The 23,384-nt window shown below is 40.8% G+C and overlaps 1 protein-coding gene across 10 annotated transcripts in view; it reads right to left on the bottom strand.

Moving 5' to 3' along the window:
* Positions 1–23,384, bottom strand: part of NME7 (NME/NM23 family member 7) — a 498,467-nt gene that overhangs the window by 186,454 nt on the left and 288,629 nt on the right. For all 10 annotated transcript variants that reach the window (XR_007516892.1, XM_049881289.1, XM_049881287.1 and 7 more), the window contains one exon: positions 19,943–20,050. Coding sequence is in view for 9 of the 10 variants with exons in the window: in XM_049881289.1 (XP_049737246.1) it covers positions 19,943–20,050 (108 nt within the window). In the remaining variant the exon portion in view is untranslated. The remainder of the gene's footprint in view (positions 1–19,942; positions 20,051–23,384) is intronic.

Genomic DNA, 23,384 nt, shown 5'->3' with positions numbered 1-23,384 from the left:
TTAACAGCCAAGCTCTTAACCACTGTGCCACGTGGGCTCCAAGCAAAAGCGTCCACTGAGGTACACTAACCACTGATCCACCAATGTCCCAGTCCCTGGTGCTTCATCTGTAAATGGAATAATAATATTTACTGCATAGGGTTCTTATCAGGTTTATTGTAAGTTAATGCACATAAAATACTTACAACAGGGCTTGGCACATAGTAAGTGTACCTTGCAAGCTAATTAATATTGCCACCATATATATAAAAATGCAAATCAATCAGCAAACGGCCAGAGGGAATTAGCACAAATACATTTCATAGCACAGCTATCTTCTAAACTTCGTCACAAACACGACTGTATGAAGTTATTAGCTAAATCAATGACTCATTTGTCCAATACGAGACCGAAGATCAGGAGCTACAGTAGTTGCAGTTCATCTGTACTTGCATCAAGAAAAGAATGTGTGACTTTTCCACGGATAAGACACTTTCAAGATAGCACCCTAATTACTACCTTTGTGGTTAAAGGGCTGTCCAGGTTAAAGGAGAACCAAATCAAAAACCCACTGCAGTTGAGTCGATTCTGACTCAGCGACCCTACAGGTCAGAGTAGAGCCTCCCCATAGGGTTTCTGAGGAGTGGCTGGTGGATTTGAGCTGCCGACCATTTGCTGAGCAGTTGAGCTCTTAATCGCTGTGCCACAGGGCTCCTAAAGGAGAACAGGAATAGCTATTATTTATCATTTCTTTCACAATTATCTCACAGAAAATTGCTTATACAATATTAGTGTCCACGTGATAGCAGAGGCATCTGACATGTGAAGATTAAAGTCCCAAGTTTCTTTAAAAACTTTATGTAACCTGCAAAACCTTCTCGATACATTTCTTCTTGATAATACCAGGTCGGATATTTTCCTTGTTAAGCCCTTCCTCTCTTTTCTCCTTGTTAAAACAGAAATGCCATAACTAATGGACAGGGAACAGTGGGTTTAAGAACTTTTGCTCTGAAACCAAAGTGAGAGCAGCAGTAATATTTTATGATTGTAAAAGAGGATGAATTTCATTAGGTCAACAATGTCTTAGGCGCTTTTCCATGTCCTCTCTATATGGGCTTTTAATCATTCACCTGAGAGTTACTTATTAACACAGAACATGCTTAGTCACTGGCTAAAAAATGGAGTAGTGTGCTGACCAAAGACAAGAGCTCAGGGTCAAACTACAGAGTGCAAACGTCAATGGGTGGGATGGTTACCGCTTCTGCCTCATTCTTTCACAGTAAGGGAAACCAGGGACTGGATGGCCTTGGTAGTTAGTAAGGCAAGTGCAATATCAGATGTCCTAAATGAAGAGACACAAATATCTCAGGTTACAAAGGGCACTTGTCTCCCTTATGTGATATCAGGATCAAGACCGCGGACCCACAAGTGGACTGTGCTTCATGCCTTCTCTCTGCTATCGTTCCTTACAAAATGCCCACCCACCCAGTAAGCACTGTACTAATGCTATTTTGGAAGTTCTTTCAACTGTAGGATTATTGGAAATAAGACCACTAATGAGCATATTTGTTTATTAGTATTAAATAATATTTAACTCAGAGGTTAATATTTTAGTTATATATTTCTGTTGGTAGAGGATTATACTTAGGGTCCTCAGTTTTTTAAATTCTTTCTAGCTTCTGACTTTGAGTTGTTCATGATACTTAATCACATTCATTCAATCAAAATATATTCATTTTAAGTGCATAACAAATATTTTTGTGTTCTAAGATAAGGAGCTCTGGTGGTGCAGTGGTTAAAATGCTCGGCTGCTAATCCAGAAATCAGTGGATCAAACCCACCAGCTGCTCCACAGGAGAAAGATGTGGCAGTCGGCTTCCACAAAGATTTACAGCCTTGGAAGCTCCATGGCTTCTACTCTGTTTACAGTTCTACTCTGTCCTATACGGTCGCTATGAGTCGGAATCGACTTCACAGCAATGGGTTATAAGAAGATAATTAAGAAACCAAATTTAAATGTGTAAGAGCAAACTAGTCCATTTAGATACTTGTTACTAACAAGGTAAAATGTATCTTGGTGAACAGCTTGCAATGAACGGACAAATGACTGTTGGTATCTCTCTGGATTTCAATTCTAGCTTGTTGAAGTATTTGTTATACTCTTAAGTATTTCTTGATTGAATGAATGTGATTGTCATGAACGACTCAAAGTCAGAAACTAGAAAGAATTAAACAAACTGATGAGGCTTGCTAACCCCTTCATTTCTCTGTTATGGTAAATGATCAAGCATTGACTACGCTCTTTTAGATTAACATGTCAGCATTAGTGACGGTTGTTAGAATAAAGGGCAACAAAATGGAGACAAGCATTACTCTGTGGGGATGGATGAAACAAAGTTTTGATTTTGTTTCTTTCCCTTTCAAGACCCCTGGGACACACAGTAGCTCACCCACTTTCTGTGTCTCTGGGGTTCTTTGGGAGGGAGGTAGCCCAATTTTAACACATCTAGCCTCAAGGCAGGAGCCTTTTGAAATGTGTAAAACTCAAGAACCCTGAGTTGGAGCCTCATTTTTGTGTAGACTGAGCATTGTCTTAGGTGATCCTCTTGGATGTGCAAATTTTCTAAATTTTTGACAGGTTTGCCTTTATTTCTGTGAGATAAGCCTCCTTACTGCTTCCCAGTTACTATGTTCTCGTGAGAATGTACTTATGGCAAGAGTAAGCTATTATTAGTCTTCATTCATTCATAGTGGCCATTTCTCCTCGATGCCATTCTTTTTTTCCAGTGTTACCGGCTCCCTGCTTTTCTAGCTTCTGAACAGTAAGTAATGCCTTTTCGGTAAGAAATAATGCATTGCAGTGGTACTTGTCAAGAGACTCGAACTCCTAGAATTATTCTTACCCCACATCCAATCTTATGGCCTCTGCATGTAGCAGGTGGAATGCACCGCTGTGAGCAGTTCTGCAGCGTTCCAGGGAGCTGTTTCTGCTTCTTAGCGGTTAGTACTGCTTTTGTTATAATGAAGGATACAGAGTACGGGTAATTTTCCTGAGATTCAAATTCCTTTAGTTTTATTTGTTTCGCTGTTTCTGCTTCTTAGCTGTTAGTACTGCTTTTGTAGTAACGAAGAATGCATTGTAGTGGTAGTTTTCCTGAGATGAAAAAATCCCTAGGCTTTTTTATTTGGGTTGTAAGTACTTCTTTTGAGCTAAGGAAGAAAGCATTGTATCATGTTTTGAAATTTTGCTGAAGATCCTTCAAAAGCAGCTGCAGCAGCATATCGACAGGGAGCTGTCAGACACTCAAGCCGGACTCAGAAGAGGACACCGAACCATGTCAGATGAATCCGGGCTGAAAGCAGAGAATACTAGGAAGATGTTTACCTGCATTTTACTGACTATGTAAAGGCACTGGACTGTGTGGATAACAAATTATGCATAACATTGTGAAGAACGGGAATTCCAGAACACTTAATTGTGCTCTTGACGAACCTTTACAAAGATCAAGAGGCAGTTGTTAGAACAGAACAAGGGGATACTGCATGGTTTACAGTCAGGGTACTTATTCAATCTGTATGCTGAACAAATAATCTCAGAATTGGACTCTATGAAGAAGAACTAGGCATCAAAATTGTAGGAAGGCCCATTAAAAACCTGCATTATACAGGTGACACAACCTTGCTTGCTGAAAGTGAAGAGGACTTGAATTATTTACCGATGAAGATCAAAGATCAAAGACCACAGCCCTCAGTATGGATTACACCTCAACATAAAGAAAACAAAAATCCTCACAAATGGACCAATAAGCAACATCATAAATGGAGAAAAAATTAAAGTTGTCAAGCATTTCATTTTACTTGGATCCACAATCAAGACCCGCGGAAGCCGCAGTCAAGAAGTCAAAAGATGCATTGCATTGGGCAAATCTGCTGCAAAAGACCTCTTGAAAGTGTTGAAAAACAAAGATGTCACCTTGAAGACTAAGGTGTACCTGACCCAATCCGTGGTATTTTAAATTGCCTCCTATGCATGTGAAAGTGGGATGATGAATAAAGAAGGCTGAAGAAGAACTGACACCTCTGAATTGTGGTGTTGGAGAAGAATATTTAATGTACCGTGGACTGCCAAAAGAACGAACAAATCTGTCTTGGAAGAAGTTCGGCCAGAATGCTCCTTAGAAGCAAGGATGGCAAGACTACTTCTCACATACTTTGGACATGTTGTCAGGAGGGATCAGTCCCCGGAGAAGGACATCATCCTTGGTAAAGCAGAGGGTCAGTGAAAAAGAGGAAGACTCTCAGTGAGATGGATTGATACACTGGCTCCAACAGTGGGATTAAGCATAACATGATTGTGAGGATGGTGGAAAACTAGGCAGCGTTTCACTCTGTTGTACACAGGGTCACTTGTGTTGGAACCGACTGGATGGCACCTAACAACAATGACGACAAACCTTCAGCCACAGTCATACAGCATTCCTTTAAACTCTCACCATACTGTTTCTGGCACTTCATCATACACTCACTGTCTGGCAATATTCTTTTATGTTGGTTTTCAAATTTATCTTACAGTTTAACTACACAGGTATTTACCTTATTTTCTGAGCTAAACTTTAATTCCTTAAAGGCTAGAACTATGCATTACTTGTATCCTCAAAATAACATCTAGTGAAATGATTTCACATTCTTATCAATGAATGAATGAAACTGAAGTAAAATGATATTGGTGATTAAATGTCCTTTTTAAAGCAAAATGATGGTGGTTATTAGAAATATTTTTTTCAATGTCCTTACTGGGTAAATTTTCAAAAGTTGATCACTCTGTGTCTATTCCCAGTGAAGATAATGTTGCTGGGTTTGTTTTTGGAAATATCCCTGGCCTGTGGAATCCCAAATCTCAGAACCACTAAGAGAACCTGACCTAATAGCATGCACTGGCTTCTGGCCCAGGGCAGTGGTTCTTAAAGTGTGGTGTTCTGGGCCAACAGCAACAGCATCAACTGGGCATTCATTAGGAATACAAATCCTCAGAAACCCTGGAGTGGGGCCCAGCGATCTGTTCTAACAAGCCTGCCAGAGGATTTCAAGGCTGAAGTTTGAGAACCCCTGCCTAGGGACGAGGTAGGGAAGATGAGAAAGTGCTGAGGCATAATGCCTAGAGATTCTTAAATATACCTTTAAGGTTATTTTTTTAGTCTAATGACTGTATCCATTTATTTTATACGAATTTGCTATGTTGTTCGTTATCATCTAGTTGGCTGGGACTTACAGTGACCCCATGTACAACAGAACAAAAAGTTGCCCGGTCCTGTGCCACCTTCACAATCATTGGTATGCTTGAGTCTGTTGTTGTGGCCACTGTGTGTTTTTATTGCCTTCCAAACTAGGAGCCTCATCTTCCAGCACTGTGCTGCGCAATATTCTGTTGTGATCCGTATGATTTTCATTGGCTAATTTTCGGAAGTAGACTGCTAGGCCTTTTTTCCCAGTCTGGGCGCCTTGCTGAAACCTGTCCTGATTCTGCTGGTATTTGAAATACTGGTGGTATAGCTTGTGGCACCACCACAACACGCAAGCCACCACAGTACGACAAACTGACAGACGGTGATGGTGGATTCGCCATAGTTATAAATTAAGCCAGCTTTCAAAAAAAATCATCTACATTTATTTCCCTTAGAGTCTATAGTGAATGATTTTTATAAGCACTTATATAAAGTGGGATAAACAATATTTAATACGGTCCTTAAAGCCATTAGACTTGTTACTTTTCAGATTGAGGAGACAGCCAACCTAAAGAAAGATGGAGCTGGAACTATACTTTGAGAAACTCAAAGACCTATGGACTTATACACTCCCATTTGTGGAATGTGGTGAATGCTTGAATATGGTAGTATTAAGTCTACAGAGGAGCCCTGGTTGCGCAGTGGTTAAGTGCTCAGCTGCTAACCGAAAGGTCAGCAGTTCAACCCCACAAGCCACTCCACTGGAGAAGATGTGGCAGTCTGCTTCCATGAAGATTACAGCCTTGCAAACTCTATGGGCAGTTCTACTCTGTCCAATAGAGTCGTTAAGAGTCAGCAATTGACTCAATGGCAGTAGGCTTGGTTTTTTGGTTTAATGCCTATAGAAATTTCCATGAAGTAAAGAGGTATTACTACTATTTTATTAACAGAGATCCACTATCTTGAGTAAAAAATCCAATTCCTAGCTATGCTGAATGAGGGCACTATTAGACAGGTGCATTTACGGCTAAGTTGCTGTGAGGGCGATATGGGGAAGAGGTAACAGAAGCAATCTAGCAAAGAACATGAGCTCCGCTTAGGACAGGACACAGGGGGGAACATGAAATCACTCCTTCATTCAAGATTCCTTTATCTGAGAAAATCAATCGATGCTAATAGAGTACTAACAAAGAATTACCATTTGATATTTTCAAGACTTTTTTTAGGCTAATGTAAGACTTTTAAAATATCAAGTTCAAGAAGAAAAATCTATGCAAACTATCAGCTTTCCACATGCTCACCTTTCAGCTTTTACCTGAATACACAGTCAACAATGACAGAAAATGCTGCCAGCAGTGCTTCTCTGGCAACTGCTAGGTGAGAAATAGTGGGATATGGCACTTGAAAGTGGGGTTCCCCCTTATGAAGGCACTGTGATGTCTCAGCCACATAAAAAGGGAGGGGGCGGAGGTGCAATGACACCACTCCTGATACATCCCCCGTGGACTCACGCGGCGGACACTGGCTAAGAGACCCTAATACAGCAGCCAGGGGCTGACGATACAAAATTCTAAGACAGGCCTGCCCTCCAGGCACTGACACAACTAACAGGGGAGAAGGACAAGTCTCAATGTCCTCCATACAGGACATCGGGTTTTGGGTCACATGCCCATGCTAAGTGGTGAATACAGATTTGAAGAACCTGAAGAGAACTGTTTTCCTGTGAGAGACCCAGGGACTTTTTCCTGGTTAGCCTCAGCATGCATGCATTGCACGGTGCACACACACACACACCCTGGGCCCCTAATCACTCCCTGGGAGGGCACTATGGTAGCTTCAACACCAAGACTTACCCTGAGGAATCCAGGTAATCAATCAAGATCATGACCACTCCTTCCAGAGAGGCCAAACACTCCTCCACTCAGAGACAGGGACTCTTTTGAGAGTGCAGTAACCCTTGGCTGCAGCGGAGTCCACGGAGAAAGGCCATGCACATTGCTGACAAGTCGTTTCCGACTCATGGTGACGCCGCGTATTAGAGTAGAAATGCTCCACAGGATATTCCTGGCTGTAACCTTTAAGGAAGCAGATTTCTAGGCCTTTCTTCCGAGGAGCCACCGGGTGGGTTCGAACGACACCAACCTTAAGGCTAGTAGTTGAGTGCAAACCATTCGTGCTACCCAGGGGCCACAAGAGAGGCTATAGATCCCTCCAAACTTCAGAGAATGTAGCTGTTTTCAAACTCACAGTCCTGAAGGTCTAGGGTTTCTTCGAAAGCAAAACCAAGGCTGACTTGTTTCAAAAAGTCTGAGGATGCTCCCATTCACTAGGGCAGTAATTTCTAAATGCTAGTTTGAATACTATCTACAGAACCCCTTGCAACACTAAAAACATAACCAAAGACACAAGAAGCCCATTCCAGACCTACTAAACCAAATCTTCCATGACAGGGCCCCTGTTAAAAAAAGAAACAAAACCAAACTTATGGAGTTTTTGTTTAAATTACACAAGCCCGGGGCTCCTGGCTTGTGTAATTTTAACAATGCCATAGGTGATTCTCATGTATGCTGCAGGCTGGGAGCCACGCACTGTGGCGTCGGAGCCACGCACTGTGGCGTCAGAACCACTGGCAGGGCTTGCTGCAGCACAGACTCCCGGGCCCTGCCCCCCAGAGTCTCTGAGTCAGCAGGTCTGGGGCGAAGCCCGAGAATTTCGCTCCCATCAAGTTCTCAGGTGATGCAGGTGCTACTGATGAGAGGAGGACACTTCAGAGCCACCACACACACTGGGGACGTGCTGGGGCCAGTGTGTTTAGAAACTTGGTCTATAACTGTCTTAGTTATCCAGTGCTGCTATAACAGAAATACCACAAGTGGATGGCTTTAACAAAGACAAATTTAAAACCTGGAGCCCAGAAGTGAAGGTGGAGTTCCAACAACCATGCTGGGACTACAAGGCAAAAAAGCACATGCTAAGGATGGCTGAAGGGAACAAGGAGAAGGAGTCTGGGTTCTTTATATGATGGAGCTGCCATGCTAGCCCCAGACTGCCTACCTTTGGACCTCTAACCATGGGGGAGAAAAATAAATGTCCTGACTTTTAAGGATATTATTTTGAGGGTCTCTCTTACTAGTGACCAGAAACAGAACCCTTGTAACATGCCCACCCATCAAAATGGAGGCCAAGCTAGTCGCCTATTTCTCTCATCCTGCTACTGTCACGTGGCTCTGGGATCCCTCCTCCCTAACCCAATCTCCAGGAGCTATGGTGAAGCAACGCTAAAGCGCTTGGCTGCTAACTGAAAGGTTGGTGGTTCAAACCCACCCAAGGGCTCTGTGGGAGAAAGACCTGGCTGTCGGCTCCCGTAAAGATCATAGCCTAGGAGACCCTGTGTGACAGTTCTCGTCTGCCACATAAGGACGCCATGAGTCGGCACCGGCTCAGCGGCAGCTAACAACAACCCAGTTTTCCACTGGTCCTCTTGCTCCCTCTGAAACCTCAGCACCCAAGTAAAATCTTTAGAAACCTGAACCTCTCACGAAGGCCTCCTAGCCTTAAACAAAACCTGGACATCCCTCTCGGGCATCACTTCCTTGCAGCCCTTGGTGATGGATGCCTATTCTCTCACAGTCTAGCAGCTCTTCCTCTCCAGTACAAAGATTTTTTTTTTCTTTTTATTTTTCTGGTGAACAGTTGGACTGACCCAGAGGTGGGTTTTTTCAGGTAAATGCAATGAGGAAAGGTAACTGAGGGTATTAGTAAAAGGGTGGCTGATTTATAAAAAGGAAGTTACTACAGTTATAAACAAGGAAGTTATAAAGTTCAGCTGTCTTAACATGGCTTTACAAGGTCCCAGCTGACGTTTTCAGCCGTATTTCTTATTCCTTGAGGCTCCTGTCATCTGGCAAGACCCTCTTCTCCTCCTCATTGCTGACACAGCTCAGGTTACTTCCCTCCTTTGCTAAAGACTTCAGACTCTGGATCACCATTTTCCTCTTTACCCTACCGCCTGGCCATGATCCTACGTAATTTCAATGTCACTCAATACTAATACTTTTGGTTCTTGGGCCTTCACATCTCTGGTGACCCCTACTGACCTCCACCCCACTCTGTTTTGGTCTTCCATGGCTACACCGTGAACTTTATCATGACCATGAAAGGCTCCAACTCTGAAATCTTAAACTTAGATATTCTACTCCGACCACAGCCTCACTGCCTCTGTTATTCCAGGTAGAGACCCCTTCCTGTAAGCCTCAGAAAGGTGTTCAGTCCCATGGCCCGTCCACTTTCTCCCAGCTCATCCTTGTAGCACGTCTTTCCTTATTCATCACTTAGCCATCCTTGCACTAACATCCCTGGTTACCTTTCCTCCTTGCATTTACCTGGAAAAACCCCACCCCCAGGTCAATTCAGTTGTTCACCAGAAAAATAATAAAACAATGATGCGTGCAATCTTTCAAATCAAGTGAACCTTGAACATCACCCATAAATCTATATTCTTTGATCAGCTCTTTCTCCCAGAAGGCTGTTTCAAACCTTCTGCACTATCCCTTATTCAGAATTGTTGGTGGCAGACGAGTTTTGGAATTTTTTTTTTTTAATGTGGTATAGCCTGTTAACCTGCTGCCATCAAGTCGATTTGACTCATAGCGACCCTACAGGACACAGCAAAACTGCCCCATGGGGTTTCCAAGGAGCAGATGGTGGACTCAAACTGCCACCTTTTTTGGTTAGCAGCCGAGCTCTTAAACACTGCTCCACCAGGACTCCAGTAAATGGTAATACATAATATACACATTATATAATACCCCAAGGGTCTGGTTAATTCCCCAAATCAAATACACTAAGATTTCTGTGGCAATGTGAGTAACCACATTAAGTGGGTTACATAAAAACGATATAAGTCTTATGCAAATTTGTCAGGTTTTGCCACTAAACTAATGAATAAAGCCTTTGGTTTTCAGAGCTTGTTAGATTTTATAACTGCAGACAAAGAATTTTTAACTTGTACCACCATTCCTGCATTGGCCAGGAACTGAACCAGGGTCTCTTGGCTTGCATGTTGCTATGATGCTGAACAGGTTTCAAACTAAGCTGCACTAGGAAAAATGGCCTGAAATCAGTCAATAAAACCCCCCTGGATCCTAACAGTCCAATCTACACTGATCACGGGGATGGTGCAGGACTGGGCAGCATTTGTGTGTGGGGCTGCCATGACCACCACCACCAACCACCATCTTCCCCTAGGGATGGGAGTTAACTTTGACTCACTCCAAGAGGTTACCCTCCACATCCAAACAGTCTCTCAAGTGTTAGTTCTATCCTCTAAGCATCTCTTGAGCTTTCATCTCTGCTGCCATGCTCCTTCAGGCTACTAGCATCTCCCAGTGAATTACCTCAACCGCCTTCTACCTGGTCTCTCTACTTTCAGGTTGGCCCCCTTTGATCTGTTCTCCACACTGCAACCACAGTGATCTCTACAACACAGGTATGATTGCGTTACTTCATTTATTTGGCTCTCTATTACCCTCTGATATCTTAACATGACTTTACAAGGCCTCTGCTCACTTTTCCAGCCTTATCTCTTGCTATTTCCCACCTCATGGTCAAAGTCCCAGCCTAGCTAAACTGCTAAATTATTTTTAGATCTCCAGGTGAAAGCTGCTCACTCTTGTCTTTGTATAAGCTATTCCCTCTTTGACAATATACTAGTAAAAATTAAAACTTCTTAAAGAGATAAAACTAAAATCAAAGATAAATTATTAGTGTCAGCCTGGGCAGAGGCCTGCATTATCCGTGGCATTATTTGTCACCCTATACCTGTCTTTATTTCTGGTGAGTCCTTCAATCACTAATTTTTTTTTCCAGAGTATCCCAGAGCAAGAATCCATGTAGAAGTAATTATATATCCAAATTCAGATTTGTTCTGATCAACTGTTTATACATATAATGAAATATTTTATGTGCTTCTTAAAATTTTATTATCACAAAAGTTATATAACCAAATAACAGAAACTGGAAAATAAGATGAAATATCGATACGTTCATCATTATAAAAGATAATATCTCCTGGAAGTAAGCTCCATAAGGGCAGGGGCCACAAGTGTCTTGTTAATTGCTGTATCCCCAGTGCAAGGTTTTTCATAAAAAATTCATATTATCTGAATTAATGACTGAACTATCATTTTGGTATACCGAATTCAAAATTCAAATACACTTGAATTTTGTACCATATACCCATTCGGCAAGTTTGAGAACTTCCATTTTAGTGTATGTGAAGCATTGGTTGTTCCTGTTGGAGATAATCAGAAAAAGAGGTTCAGGAAACACGAGTACAGAGATCAGGTACAAGGCAAAGAGCCAGATGTATTGTCAATGAGCCCCTGAGAAAAACAAAGCAAGGAGAAAGTAAAACTGGCCCTCAAAAGTGTTGCCAGTTAACTGGATATCCATTTGCAAAAAAATGAAACAGGACCCATACCTCACACCATGCACAAAAAGTAACTCCAAGTGGACCAAAGACCTAAACATAAAGACTAAAACGATAAAGATCATGGAAGAAAAATAAGGACAATGTTAGGAGCCTTAATACAAGGCATAAACAGAATACAAAACATTACCAAAAATGACAAAGGGAAACCAGGTAACTGGGAGCTCCTAAAAATCAAACACCTATGCTCATCTAAAGACTTCACCAAAAGAGTAAAAAGACCACCTACAGACTGGGAAAGAATTTTCAGCTATGACATCTCCGACCAGCGCCTGATCTCTATGATTCTGTTAAAACTCAACTACAAAAAGACAAACAACCCAATCAAAAAGTGGGCAAAGAATATGAACATGCACTTCACTAAAGAAGATATTGAGGCAGCTAACAGATACATGAGAAAATGCTCTCGATAGAGAAATGCAAATTAAAACTACGATGAGATTCCATCTCACTCCAGCGAGGCTGGCATTAATTCAAAAAACACAAAATAATAAATGTTGGAGAGGCTGCGGAGAGATTGGAACTCTTATACACTGCTGGTGGGAATGGAAAATGGTACAACCACTTTGGAAATCTATCTGGCGTTTTCTTAAAAAGTTAGAAATAGAACTACCATACAACCCAGAAATCCCACTCCTCGGAATATACCCTAGAGAAATAAGAGCCTTTACACGAACAGATATATGCACACCCATCTTTATCGCAGCTCTGTTTACAATAGCAAAAAGCTGGAAGCAACCAAGGTGTCCATCAACGGATGAATGGTTAAATAAATTATGGTATATTCACACCATGGAATACTACGCATTGATAAAGAACAGTGACGAATCTATGAAGCATTTCATAACATGGAGGAACCTGGAAGGTATTATGCTGAGTGAAATTAGTCAGATGCAAAAAGACAAATATTGTATAAGACCACTATTATAGGACCTTGAGAAAGAGTATAAACTGAGAAGAACACATTCTTTTGTGGTTACGAGGAGGGAGGAGGGGGAAGGGAGGGAGGGTGGGAGAGGGTTATTTACTGATTAGTTAGTAGATAAGAACTACTTTAGGTGAAGGGAAGGACAATACTCAATACATGGAAGGTCAGCTCAACTGGACTGGACCAAAAGCAAAGAAGTTTCTGGGATAAACTGAATGCTTTGAAGGTCAGCAGAGCAAGGGTGGGGGTTTAGGGACTATCGCTTAAGGGGACTTCTAAGTAAATTGGCAAAATAAATTCTATTATGAAAACATTCTGCATCCCACTTTGAAGTATGGCGTCTGGGGTCTTAAATGCTAACAAGCGGCCATCTAAGATGCATCAATTGGTCTCAACCCATCTGGATCAAAAGAGAATAAAGAACACCAAGGTCACATGACAACTATGAGCCCAAGAGACAGAAAGGGTCACATGAACCAGAGACTTACAGCATCCTGAGACCAGAAGAACTAGATGGTGCCCAGCTACAACCGATGACTGCCCTGACAGGGAGCACAACAGAGAACCCCTGAGGGAGCAGGAGAACAGTGGGATGCAGACCCCAAATTCTCATAAAAAGACCAAACTTAATGGTCTGACTGAGACTAGAAGAATCCCGGCGGTCATGGTCCCCGAACCTTCTGTTGGCCCAGGACAGGAACCATTCCCGAAGACAACTCATCAGACATGGAAGGGACTGGACAGTGGGTAGGAGAGAGATGCTGATGAAGAGTGAGCTAATTATATCAGGTGGACACTTGAGATTGTGTTGGCATCTCCTGTCTGGAGGGGAGATGGGAGGGTAGAGAGGGTTAGAAACTGGCAAAACGGTCATGAAAGGAGAGACTGGAAGGAGGGAGCGGGCTGACTCATTAGGGGGAGAGAAAATGGGAGTATGGAGTAAGGTGCATATAAGCTTATATGTGACAGACTGACTTGATTTGTAAACTTTCACTTAAAGCACAATAAAAATTAAAAAAAAAAAAGTGTTGCCAGTGACACAGGTGAATGGAAGCCTAAGGCTGAGTCACATAATCAAAAAGGTATCACACATTTTCATGGAAAATGGGGAACCAAAAATAACATTGGGTATGAGCAATATAGGTCACACAGCAAAAGGAATTCGCCAGTATCTTGTGGGAGTTACAGGAGAGAACAAAGGGATAAATGAATCAACTCAATTAGAACCTCTGCCTGTTAGCCTCGAAGTTGTCAAGGTTACAAAGGCAAGGAAAAACCGAGGAACTGCTCTAGATTGAAAGAGACTCAGGAGACAACGAAAGGCAGTCGTGATTCTGACCTGGCTCCTTCTGTTATTAAAGGAAACTGTGAAGCCCGCCTGGGTCTGGCAGTCATGTCTCAATGTTCATTTCCTCATTTGGAGACTTCTACTGTGGTTATGTAGGAAAGCATTCTTTTATGTTAAAAATACTAAAATTGCCAGGAGTGCGGGGCATCATGCTGGCAATTTGAGCATTAACTCAAACGCTCAGAAAACAAAAAGGGTTTTGTACTGTACCTGCCACTCTTCTATAAGTTAGGAATACTTTCCAAGGAAAAATCAGACTCTTTGGGTATTGACGGGGGCATTGGTTTTTAAAAACTGCCTCAGCGATTCTAACACGGAACCTTGGTTAGGAAACCACTGCTATAGCGTCTTCATTATCACTGAAGAAAAGAAGTTACATGCTTCAGTCATTTGTTGGAGAGCTTTTATGTGCTAGGCAAGACAGAATCTCTTCCCTGTGGGTACTTGCAGTCTCGAGGGGAAAATATACAAGCAAACAGACAATGTGTTATAAAAATAATAGAACTGCTATCATTTATTGAGCAATCATTCTGTGCTAGGCACTGTGCTATCCTATAACATCAATAAAAAGCAAACCGGAGCTGTGCTTCAGCGGAGAGCTACTCCCACAGGGTTTTCAGGGGCTGTGACCCTGCACAAGTAGATGGCCAGACCTTTCTTCCAAGGTGCCTCTGGGGTGGATTTGAACTGCTAACATTTTAGATAATAGCCAAGCACTTAACTGTTTCCACCACCCAGGGACTCCTACAGCCCAGGCACTGCTATTTCCTTCATTTTACAGAATGAGGTACCCTGGGCACAGATGGATAGCTTGCCTAGAAGTACACAGGTATTTTGGCTCTCGACTGCACTAACGTGGTCAAAAAAAAAAAAAAACAAAAACAAAAAAAACCCAAACCCATCACAATTGAGCCGATTCTGACTCATAGCGACCCTACGGGACACAGTAGAAGGCTGTAAGTCTTTACGGACACAGACTGCCACATCTTTCTCCCACGGAGTGGCTGGTGGGGTTTGAACTGCTGACCTTTTGGTTAGCAGCTGAGTGCTTAAGCACTGTGCCACCAGGGCTCCTACTAACGTGGTAGAGAGAAGCAAAGGGCTATGAGAACACACAGATGGACCCCTAATTCAGACGTTCAGTGTCAGAGAAGGTTTTTCAGTTGAGGGAACACCAATAAAACTTCAGACACATACATTATTTCCCATTATCACAAATACTCTTCAAATGAACATCTATGCAGATAATTTTCTATTTTGTAGCCTTTCTGGCACCCTCCTTTCCTGGCTAGATTCTAAATAAAATTTTGAGACAAATTCTATGAAAAACCCCATGGTTTTCAATCCATGTTGCCACCTACCTGTCACCAACAATATGAGGGTATCCATTTCATTGCATCTTTACCACCAATGGGCATTACCTTAATATTCATTGCCAGTAGTAGAGAACTTCGATTACTAGTTAAGCTGAGTATTTTTCTATCACTAATTTATTTAAAACATAAGTCTAAGATCGCTGTAGTTACAACTGACAGAGTATCAGGGAACATTGGCAGTATAACATCTAGAACGTGTCGCAGTGTACATACAGTCATTTTTTTCTATAACCACAAAAGTGACTGTGTCACAATTGGCAGAGTCCAAAGAAATCAGATATTCCATATTCCTGCTAAGATCTCTGAGCTCTAAAATTTATTGTGCGCTCCATGAGAAAAGGGAAAATGTCGTTTGATTTTGAAACTCTATCACAGTGTCAGCAAGTAAAACACACTCTATGATTCTTTGCAGTTACAGGAATGTGCAATTTTGCAACAGAAATAACAACCAAAATACACGTGTGTCGTCACACAGGTAGATATGTATCATATATGTGCACAGGAAGGTGTATGTGTGTATACATGGGCATGGTCACACAGGTAGATATGTACGCATATATGTGCACAGGAAGGCGAATGTGTGTATATGTGGGTGTGGTCACACAAGTAGATATGTACGCATATATGTGCACAGGAAGGCATATGTGTGTATACGTGGGCGTGGTCACAGAGGTAGATATGTATGCATATATGTGCACAGGAAGGCATATGTGTGTATATGTGGGTGTGGTCACACAAGTAGAAATGTATGTATATATGTGCACAGGAAGGCATATGTGTGTATACGTGGGCGTGGTCACAGAGGTAGATATGTATGCATATATGTGCACAGGAAGGCATATGTGTGTATACGTGGGTGTGGTCACACAAGTAGAAATGTATGCATATATGTGCACAGGAAGGTATATGTGTGTATATGTGGGTGTGGTTACACAGGTAGATATGTATGCATATATGTGCACAGGAAGGCATATGTGTGTATATGTGGGCGTGGTCAAACAGGTAGATATGTATGCATATATGTGCATAGGAAGGCGTATGTGTGTATATGCGGGTGTGGTCACACAAGTAGAAATGCATGCATACATGTGCACAGGAAGGCGTATGTGTGTATACGTGGGCATGGTCACACAGGTAGATATGTATGCATATTTGTGCACAGGAAGGCGTATGTGTGTATATATGGGTACAGGTATAGGCATACCTGTAGGCATGTGTATATACATGTATGTGTGTAAAAAGCAAAAACTAAACCTGTTGTTGTCATGTCAATTCCAACTCATAGTGACCCTGTAGGACAGAGTAGAGCTGCCCAATACGGTTTCCAAGGAGCAGCTGCAGGATTCAAACTGTGGAACTTTTTTTTTTGGTTAGCCAAGCTCTTAACCAGCATGTGACCACACCTCCTGTATGTACGTGCTGCATATATATACATATATATAATAAAGCACACAGGCAGCACAGTTACAGATAGGTCCATGACATAACCAAATACCTCGTGGGATTGGTTTACTGGTTTGAAGGCTTAGGACCACAGTCTCGTGGGACAGCTCCATCATTAGAATAACATAGTTCATAAACTTTGTTCTACATCCTAATATGGTGAACAGCATCTTGGGTCTTAAAAGCTTGTGAGGAGCCATCTGAGATACAACTATTGGTCTCTACTTGTATGGAGCAAAACAGAAAGATGGAAACCAAAGACTTAAAGAAACTAGTCTATAGGACTAACAGCTTACACAAACCACTACCTCATCTATCCTGAGTCCAGAAGAACTAGGTGGTGCCCAGTTACCACTACTTACCATTCTGACCAGGGACACAATAGATGGTCCCAGATAGAACGGCAGAAAAATGTAGAAAACTCAAATTCTTAAAAAAAGGCCAGACTTACTGGACTGTTAGAGACTAGAGGAACCCCCATGACTACTGCCCTGAGATACCCTTTAAACTTTGTACTGAAACCACATCAGGAGGTCGCCTTTCAGATAAATAACAGATTGGCTCATAAAATAAGCAATATCACCCATGAGTGCTGTGCTCCTTTAAAAAATCATCTATATGAGACCAAATTGTCAACATTTAGCCTAAAGCAAAGATGAGAAAGTAAAGGGAGGGAGGGGAAGGGAAGCCAGATGAATGGAAACTGAACAATCAGAATGGATGTTATGAGAATGCTGACACACTGAAAAATGTAGCCAATGTCAGTGAACAATATGTATAGAAATTGTTAAATGGGAACTGAATTTGCTGTGTAAAAACACAAAAACATAATAAATTATTATAATTAAAGAAAAAAAAAAGAGGGAGAGAGCTCTGATGACATCATTTGAGTTCCTGGATCAAGCTATACCTGAAGCCAAAAGACTTTCCTTTACGTCAGCAAATAAATTCTCTTTTCATTAAAAAAAAGAATTAATAAAATAATGACAAACGTAAGTTAAAACCATACTTCCTGAGCTCCACACAGCTGGCAAAAATAAATAGCTCAGTAAACATCATATTAGGAAAAGATCAAGTAGAGTGTTTCTGTCTTTCCGTTTTTACCATATAAAAAGGGTGGTCATACATACCAGTCTGCTTGTGACACTTCTGATTTATGCCTGTTATCCCGAATCCTGTCTGATTAGAGCTGCCTTTCAAAAGGATCCTGGATTTGGGCAATACATTTTATGGTCACCCTACATCTAAATGATGTTTCCTTAATGAATGGCATATCTTATGTCCAGGCACTACATTGCCACGTGCTGTTAGGGCAGACAGATTTTAACCCCTGAACAAATGGCTTTTAAAAATGCAGACAGGAAGCAAGCTGTTCCAAATCGTCCAAGGAAATGACAGGCATACCCTGGATAAGGCATTTTAACGGGCACCGATGTTACAGCTGATATTTCAGTTTCACTGAAGTAACAGTGTCTGTTTCAAATCTAGTCTACTGCTCCAAAACTATCAGAAGGTACAGGGAATATTTATAAGATTATTACAATTTAAAAACAAATATTTAATCCTTTTGATCATCAAAAAATAAAGTTTGTTACATTTTTATATTTCACAAGTGTGTCTAAATTTCACACCAGGGCACACAGCTTAGATAAGACTTTAGTGGGTTAACATTTTGGATTATAGTAGAGAATCTTAATGGAGCTAATAAAGTCATTCTTTAAAGCAACATAATCCCGATGGCAATACACAGAACAGGCTATGTCCAAGGCCCATATTAAGAAAGAAAAGAAGAAACGCTACTGCTTGCGTAAAAGGAGAGGTACACCACGTATGCAGCTGGAGAGACCCAGTACTATATGGACATCACCCCACGTTAATTTATAAACATACTGTCAGCCAAGGTCCCATCTGCATTTTGTGGGTGGAATAAAATTCATATAAAGTTAATTTGAAGAAATAAATTCAAGGGAAAAACCAAGGAAATTTTTATGAACTATCTACAAATTACAATAATAACTATTTTGCTGGTACAGAGCAATGAAATACAGCTGAAAGGTGAGAAAGAGGCATGAATGTATGTAAGTGTTCCACAGTGTGAGACAATAACGAAAGGATGAGAGGGCTTAGTAAACAATGAGACAGCTGGGCAGGTCCGTACCTCACGCTTTATATCAAACAAATTCTGGGTGGACTGAACATTTCCTTTTAAGAAAACAAAAGCAAAATGTTGGGGAAGGTTCTCTATGTACGACTTCAAAGGCAAAAATCAGTACAAAAAAAAAATACTAAAATAATTATGTATTAAGGATATCAATATTTTTTCTGCCATTTATATTATAATTACTCAAATTTATCATTTGTCTTTTAATTTCATTCAGTTCCTTTTGACATAAAAATTTTTTTCAAAACTGTTAGAAGTTAAAAATATCAAACTCTAAGATTTCGTTCTTTACTTTTGGCTTGGAAATGCTTAACCCAAAATCAGACCAATTTTCACTTGTATAAGAATTTTTTCATTGTTTCTTATTTTAATGTTAATTAAATAAATGAGGGGTCAAAATATGGCTCTCTACCTTATAAGCTATTTGATATGGGGACGTTATTTAACCTTTCTGTGTTTCAACTTCATTTTTTTAAAAAAATAGATGTAATAATACCAGCCTGTTAGTGTTGCTATGGGGATTAAAAGAAATAATTTCCACAAAACATTTAATATGGCAGAGCCTGGTACATAAAAAGTATCAGTAAAAGGTAGCTATTACTTGCAATGCTATCACACTGCATAACGGGTTTCCTGTTTTTCAGTGGAGTATTCCCGTGACAACCAACTTAGGGTAATGGTGTTCCCACCTGATTTAAAAACAAATTTCATGTGATTTATTTAGTGCTACAGTTTTTTCCTTTTAAAATGATTTTTAAACCATAATATATGCTAGTCACAAAAAATATCTTAATTCTTTGGCAAAAATACAGTTATAAAAATCATTCTACAAAGTTGTCTACCAATTTGGTCTTTAAAAGTTGTACCGTGAAGTTGTCAGACCACTAAGTGACAGTGTAGTTCGAGAATATTAAGAGGCTTTCTACACCGGAGAACTGCTGAGATCACCTAGGAGAGCTTGAAACATGAACAGCACGTTCACCCTTCTGACTCACCTCTAGCAGACCGTCCTCAGGTAGATCAGTACAGTGAACAGCATTCTGGATCTTCGTTTTACCAAAGATTGCTCTGAGGGTTCCAGGGCGTAAATGCCGGGCAATTTCCTATTAAATACAAACATATAGATCCAAGTCAGTCATATGGTCCCAGTAAGAAAATCCACCAGCTGTATGCAACACTGTATTATTTAATTCATAAAATGTATGGAAATGTTGATGGTGCTCATCTTCCTCAAAGGTAGCATGGACGCATAAAAACTTCCAGCACTGGAAAATTTCATTTTACTTGTCAGGCTTTCTCTGTGGCCCCATGTGAAGCCCAGTGTAATCGCTGTCAGAGGGCAAACAGATGATGGGAGTCACACAAAATATGAAGCCAGGTCACCGCTGTGAAACACCTGTATCTTATAAAGATAGATCCTAACACCTGGATTTATGAGCCAGTTTGATGGAGTACTAATTACAAAAGGTTTTCAAAAATATTATAGTTGTATCAGCTTAGTACACATTCACTTCAGGGGAAAAAATAGTTACAAATAACTCACAAAGTCCTGCATAAAAGAACCACGGAGTTAAAAAAATTGAAGATGAGTGAGTATTAATGGCCTACTTAATAGTCTTTCTTTTCTTGTAATTAAAAAAAAAAATCCTATTTCAATTAAGAAATATATCACCTATTCCAAAGGCTATATGAGTGTATTAAAGAATAACCAAAAAATGAATCTACTATTAAGCTGAATTAAAATATTACCAATAACTTTTTTTTATTGTGCTTTATGTGAAAGTTTACAGTGCAAATTAGTTCCTCATTCAACAATGTATACGCAAATTGTTCTGACACTGTCACCACTCACCCCTTTCCACCTCAGCTTCCCCATGCCCATTCATCCAGTTTCCCTGTCCCTTCCTGCCCTTTTGTCTTTGCTTTTGGGCAGGTGTTGCCCATTTGGCCTTGTATACTTGACTGAACTAAGGAGCACATTCCCCACATGTGGTGTTGTTGGTTTTATAGGCTTCTCTAGTCTTTGGCTGAAAGGTGAACTTTGGGAGTGGCTTCGGTTCTGAGTTAGAAGGGAATTCAGGGGCCATAGCCTCAGGGATTCCTCCACTTGCTGTCAGACCAGTAAGTCTGGTCTTTTTTTGTGAATTTGAGTTTAGCTCTATATTTTTCTCCCTCTCTGTCCAGAACCCTCTATTGTGATCCCTGTCAGAGTGGTCCATGGTGGTAGCTGGGCACAATACAGTGGTTCGTTAGTCATTTGGACTGGTATTTTCCCTGTGTCTTTTGGTTTTCTTCATTCTCCTTTGCTCCATCCAGACGGGATGGGACACATAGGTATATCTTTGATGGCTGCTTACAAGCGTTTAAGACGCAAGGCACTACTCACACAAGAAGGATACAGAACATTTTCTTTATGAGCTATGTTATACCAGTTGACCTACGATGTTCCCCGAGACCATGTTCCTCATCCCTCAGCCCCAGTAACTCGGTCCCTCATGGTATCTGGATGTGTCAAGGAAGCTTCCATGATTTTGTCTGAGTCAAGCTGTGCTGACGTCCCCTTTATTATGTGTTGTCTTTCCCTTCGCCAAAGTTACCACGTGTCTACTACCTAGTTAGTGATTTTCCCTCCCCTCCCTAGTAACCACCAAGGATTGTTTCCTTCTGTGTGTAAACCTTTTCTTGAGTTTTTATAATAGTGTTCTCATACAATATTTGTCCTTTTGTGATTGACTTACGTCACTCAGCATAATGCCCTCCAAATTCATCTATGTTGTAAGATGTTTCTCAGAGTCATCATTACCTAGTATTCCATCGTACATATGTTACAGAGTTGGTTTATCCATTCATTCATTCATCCATCTGTTGATGGGCACTTAGGTTGTTTCCACCTTTTGGCTACTGTGACTAATGCTGCAGTGAACACGTGTGTGCATATGTCTATTCGTGTGATGGCTCTTATTTCTCTAGGATATATTCCTAGGAGTGGGATTGCTGGATTGTATGGTATTTCTATTTCTAGGTTTTTAAGGAGGCATCATATTTTCCATAGTGGTTGTACCCTTTTACATTCCCACCAGTAGTACATCAGAGTTCCAATGTCCCCTCAACCTCCAACATTTGTTATTTTCTTTTGTTTTTTGATTAGTGCCAATAAGGTCGAGATGAGATACTATCTCACTGTAGTTTTGATTTGCATTTCTCTAATGGGTAATGATCACAAGCATTTCCTCATGTGTCTGTCAGTCGCCTGAATGTCTTCTTTGGGTGAAGGGTCTGTTCATATCCTTTGCCCATTTTTCGATTGGATTATTTGTCTTTTTGTTGTTAAGGTGTTGAAGTATTCTATAGATTTTAGAGATAAGACCCTTGTCGGATTTGTCATAGCAAAAAAATTTTTCCCAATCTATAGGTTCTCTTTCTGCTCTTTTGCTGAAATCTTTTGATGAGCTTAAGTGTTTAATTTTTAGGAGTTCTCAGTTATCTAGTTTCTCTTCTGGTATTTGTACACTGTTAGCTATGGTGTCTATTCTATACATGCCATGTATTAGGGCCCCTAGCATTATCCTTATTTTTTCTTTCATGACCTTTATCATTTTAGGTTTCATATTTAGGTTTTTGATCCATTTTGGGTTAGTTTTTGTGTATGCTGTGAGGTATGGGTCCTGTTTCATTTTTGTACAAATGGACATCCAGTTTTGCCAGCACCATTTGTTAAAAAGACTGTCTTTTCCCCATTTAATGGACTTTGGTTCTTTGTCAAAGAACAGGTGACCACCGGGGGACAGCTTTACACCTGGGTTCTTGATTCTGTTCCACTGGTCACTGTGTCTGTCATTGTACCAGTACCAGTCTGTGCTGACTCCTCTAGCTGTGTAGCAGGTTCTGAGATCAGGTAGTGTGCAGCCTCCTACTTTGTTCTTTTTCTGCAATAATTCAATAATGCTTTGTTTGCCCGCAGTCTTGTTCCTTTCCATATAAAGTTGGTGATTAGTTTTTCCAACCAAAACCAAACCCATTGCTGTCGAGTCAATTCCAACTCATAGCAACCCTATAGGACAGAGTAGAACTGCCTCATAGGGTTTCCAAGGAGTGCCTGGTGGATTTGAACTGCTGACCCTTTGGTTAGCAGCTGTAGCTCTTAACCACTACGCCATCAGGGTTTTCTTTCCATCTTGTTAAAAAAAAAATGCTGTTGGTATTTGGATTGGAATTTCATTATATCTGTAGGTTGCTTTGGGTAGAATTGACATTTTCACAATATTGAGTCTTCCTATCCATGAGCATTCTATGTTGTTCCGTTTAAGTAGGTCTTGATTTCTTGCAGTAATGTTTTGTAGTTTTCATTGTATATGCTTTTATATCCCTGGTTAGACTTAAAACCCATTGCTGTCAAGTCACTTCTGACTCATAGCGACCTTATAGGGCAGAGTAGAA

The sequence above is a fragment of the Elephas maximus genome, chromosome 3 (assembly GCF_024166365.1).
Source record: "Elephas maximus indicus isolate mEleMax1 chromosome 3, mEleMax1 primary haplotype, whole genome shotgun sequence".
NCBI lineage: Eukaryota > Metazoa > Chordata > Mammalia > Proboscidea > Elephantidae > Elephas > Elephas maximus.
This window is presented reverse-complemented; position numbering and strand designations above follow the sequence as displayed.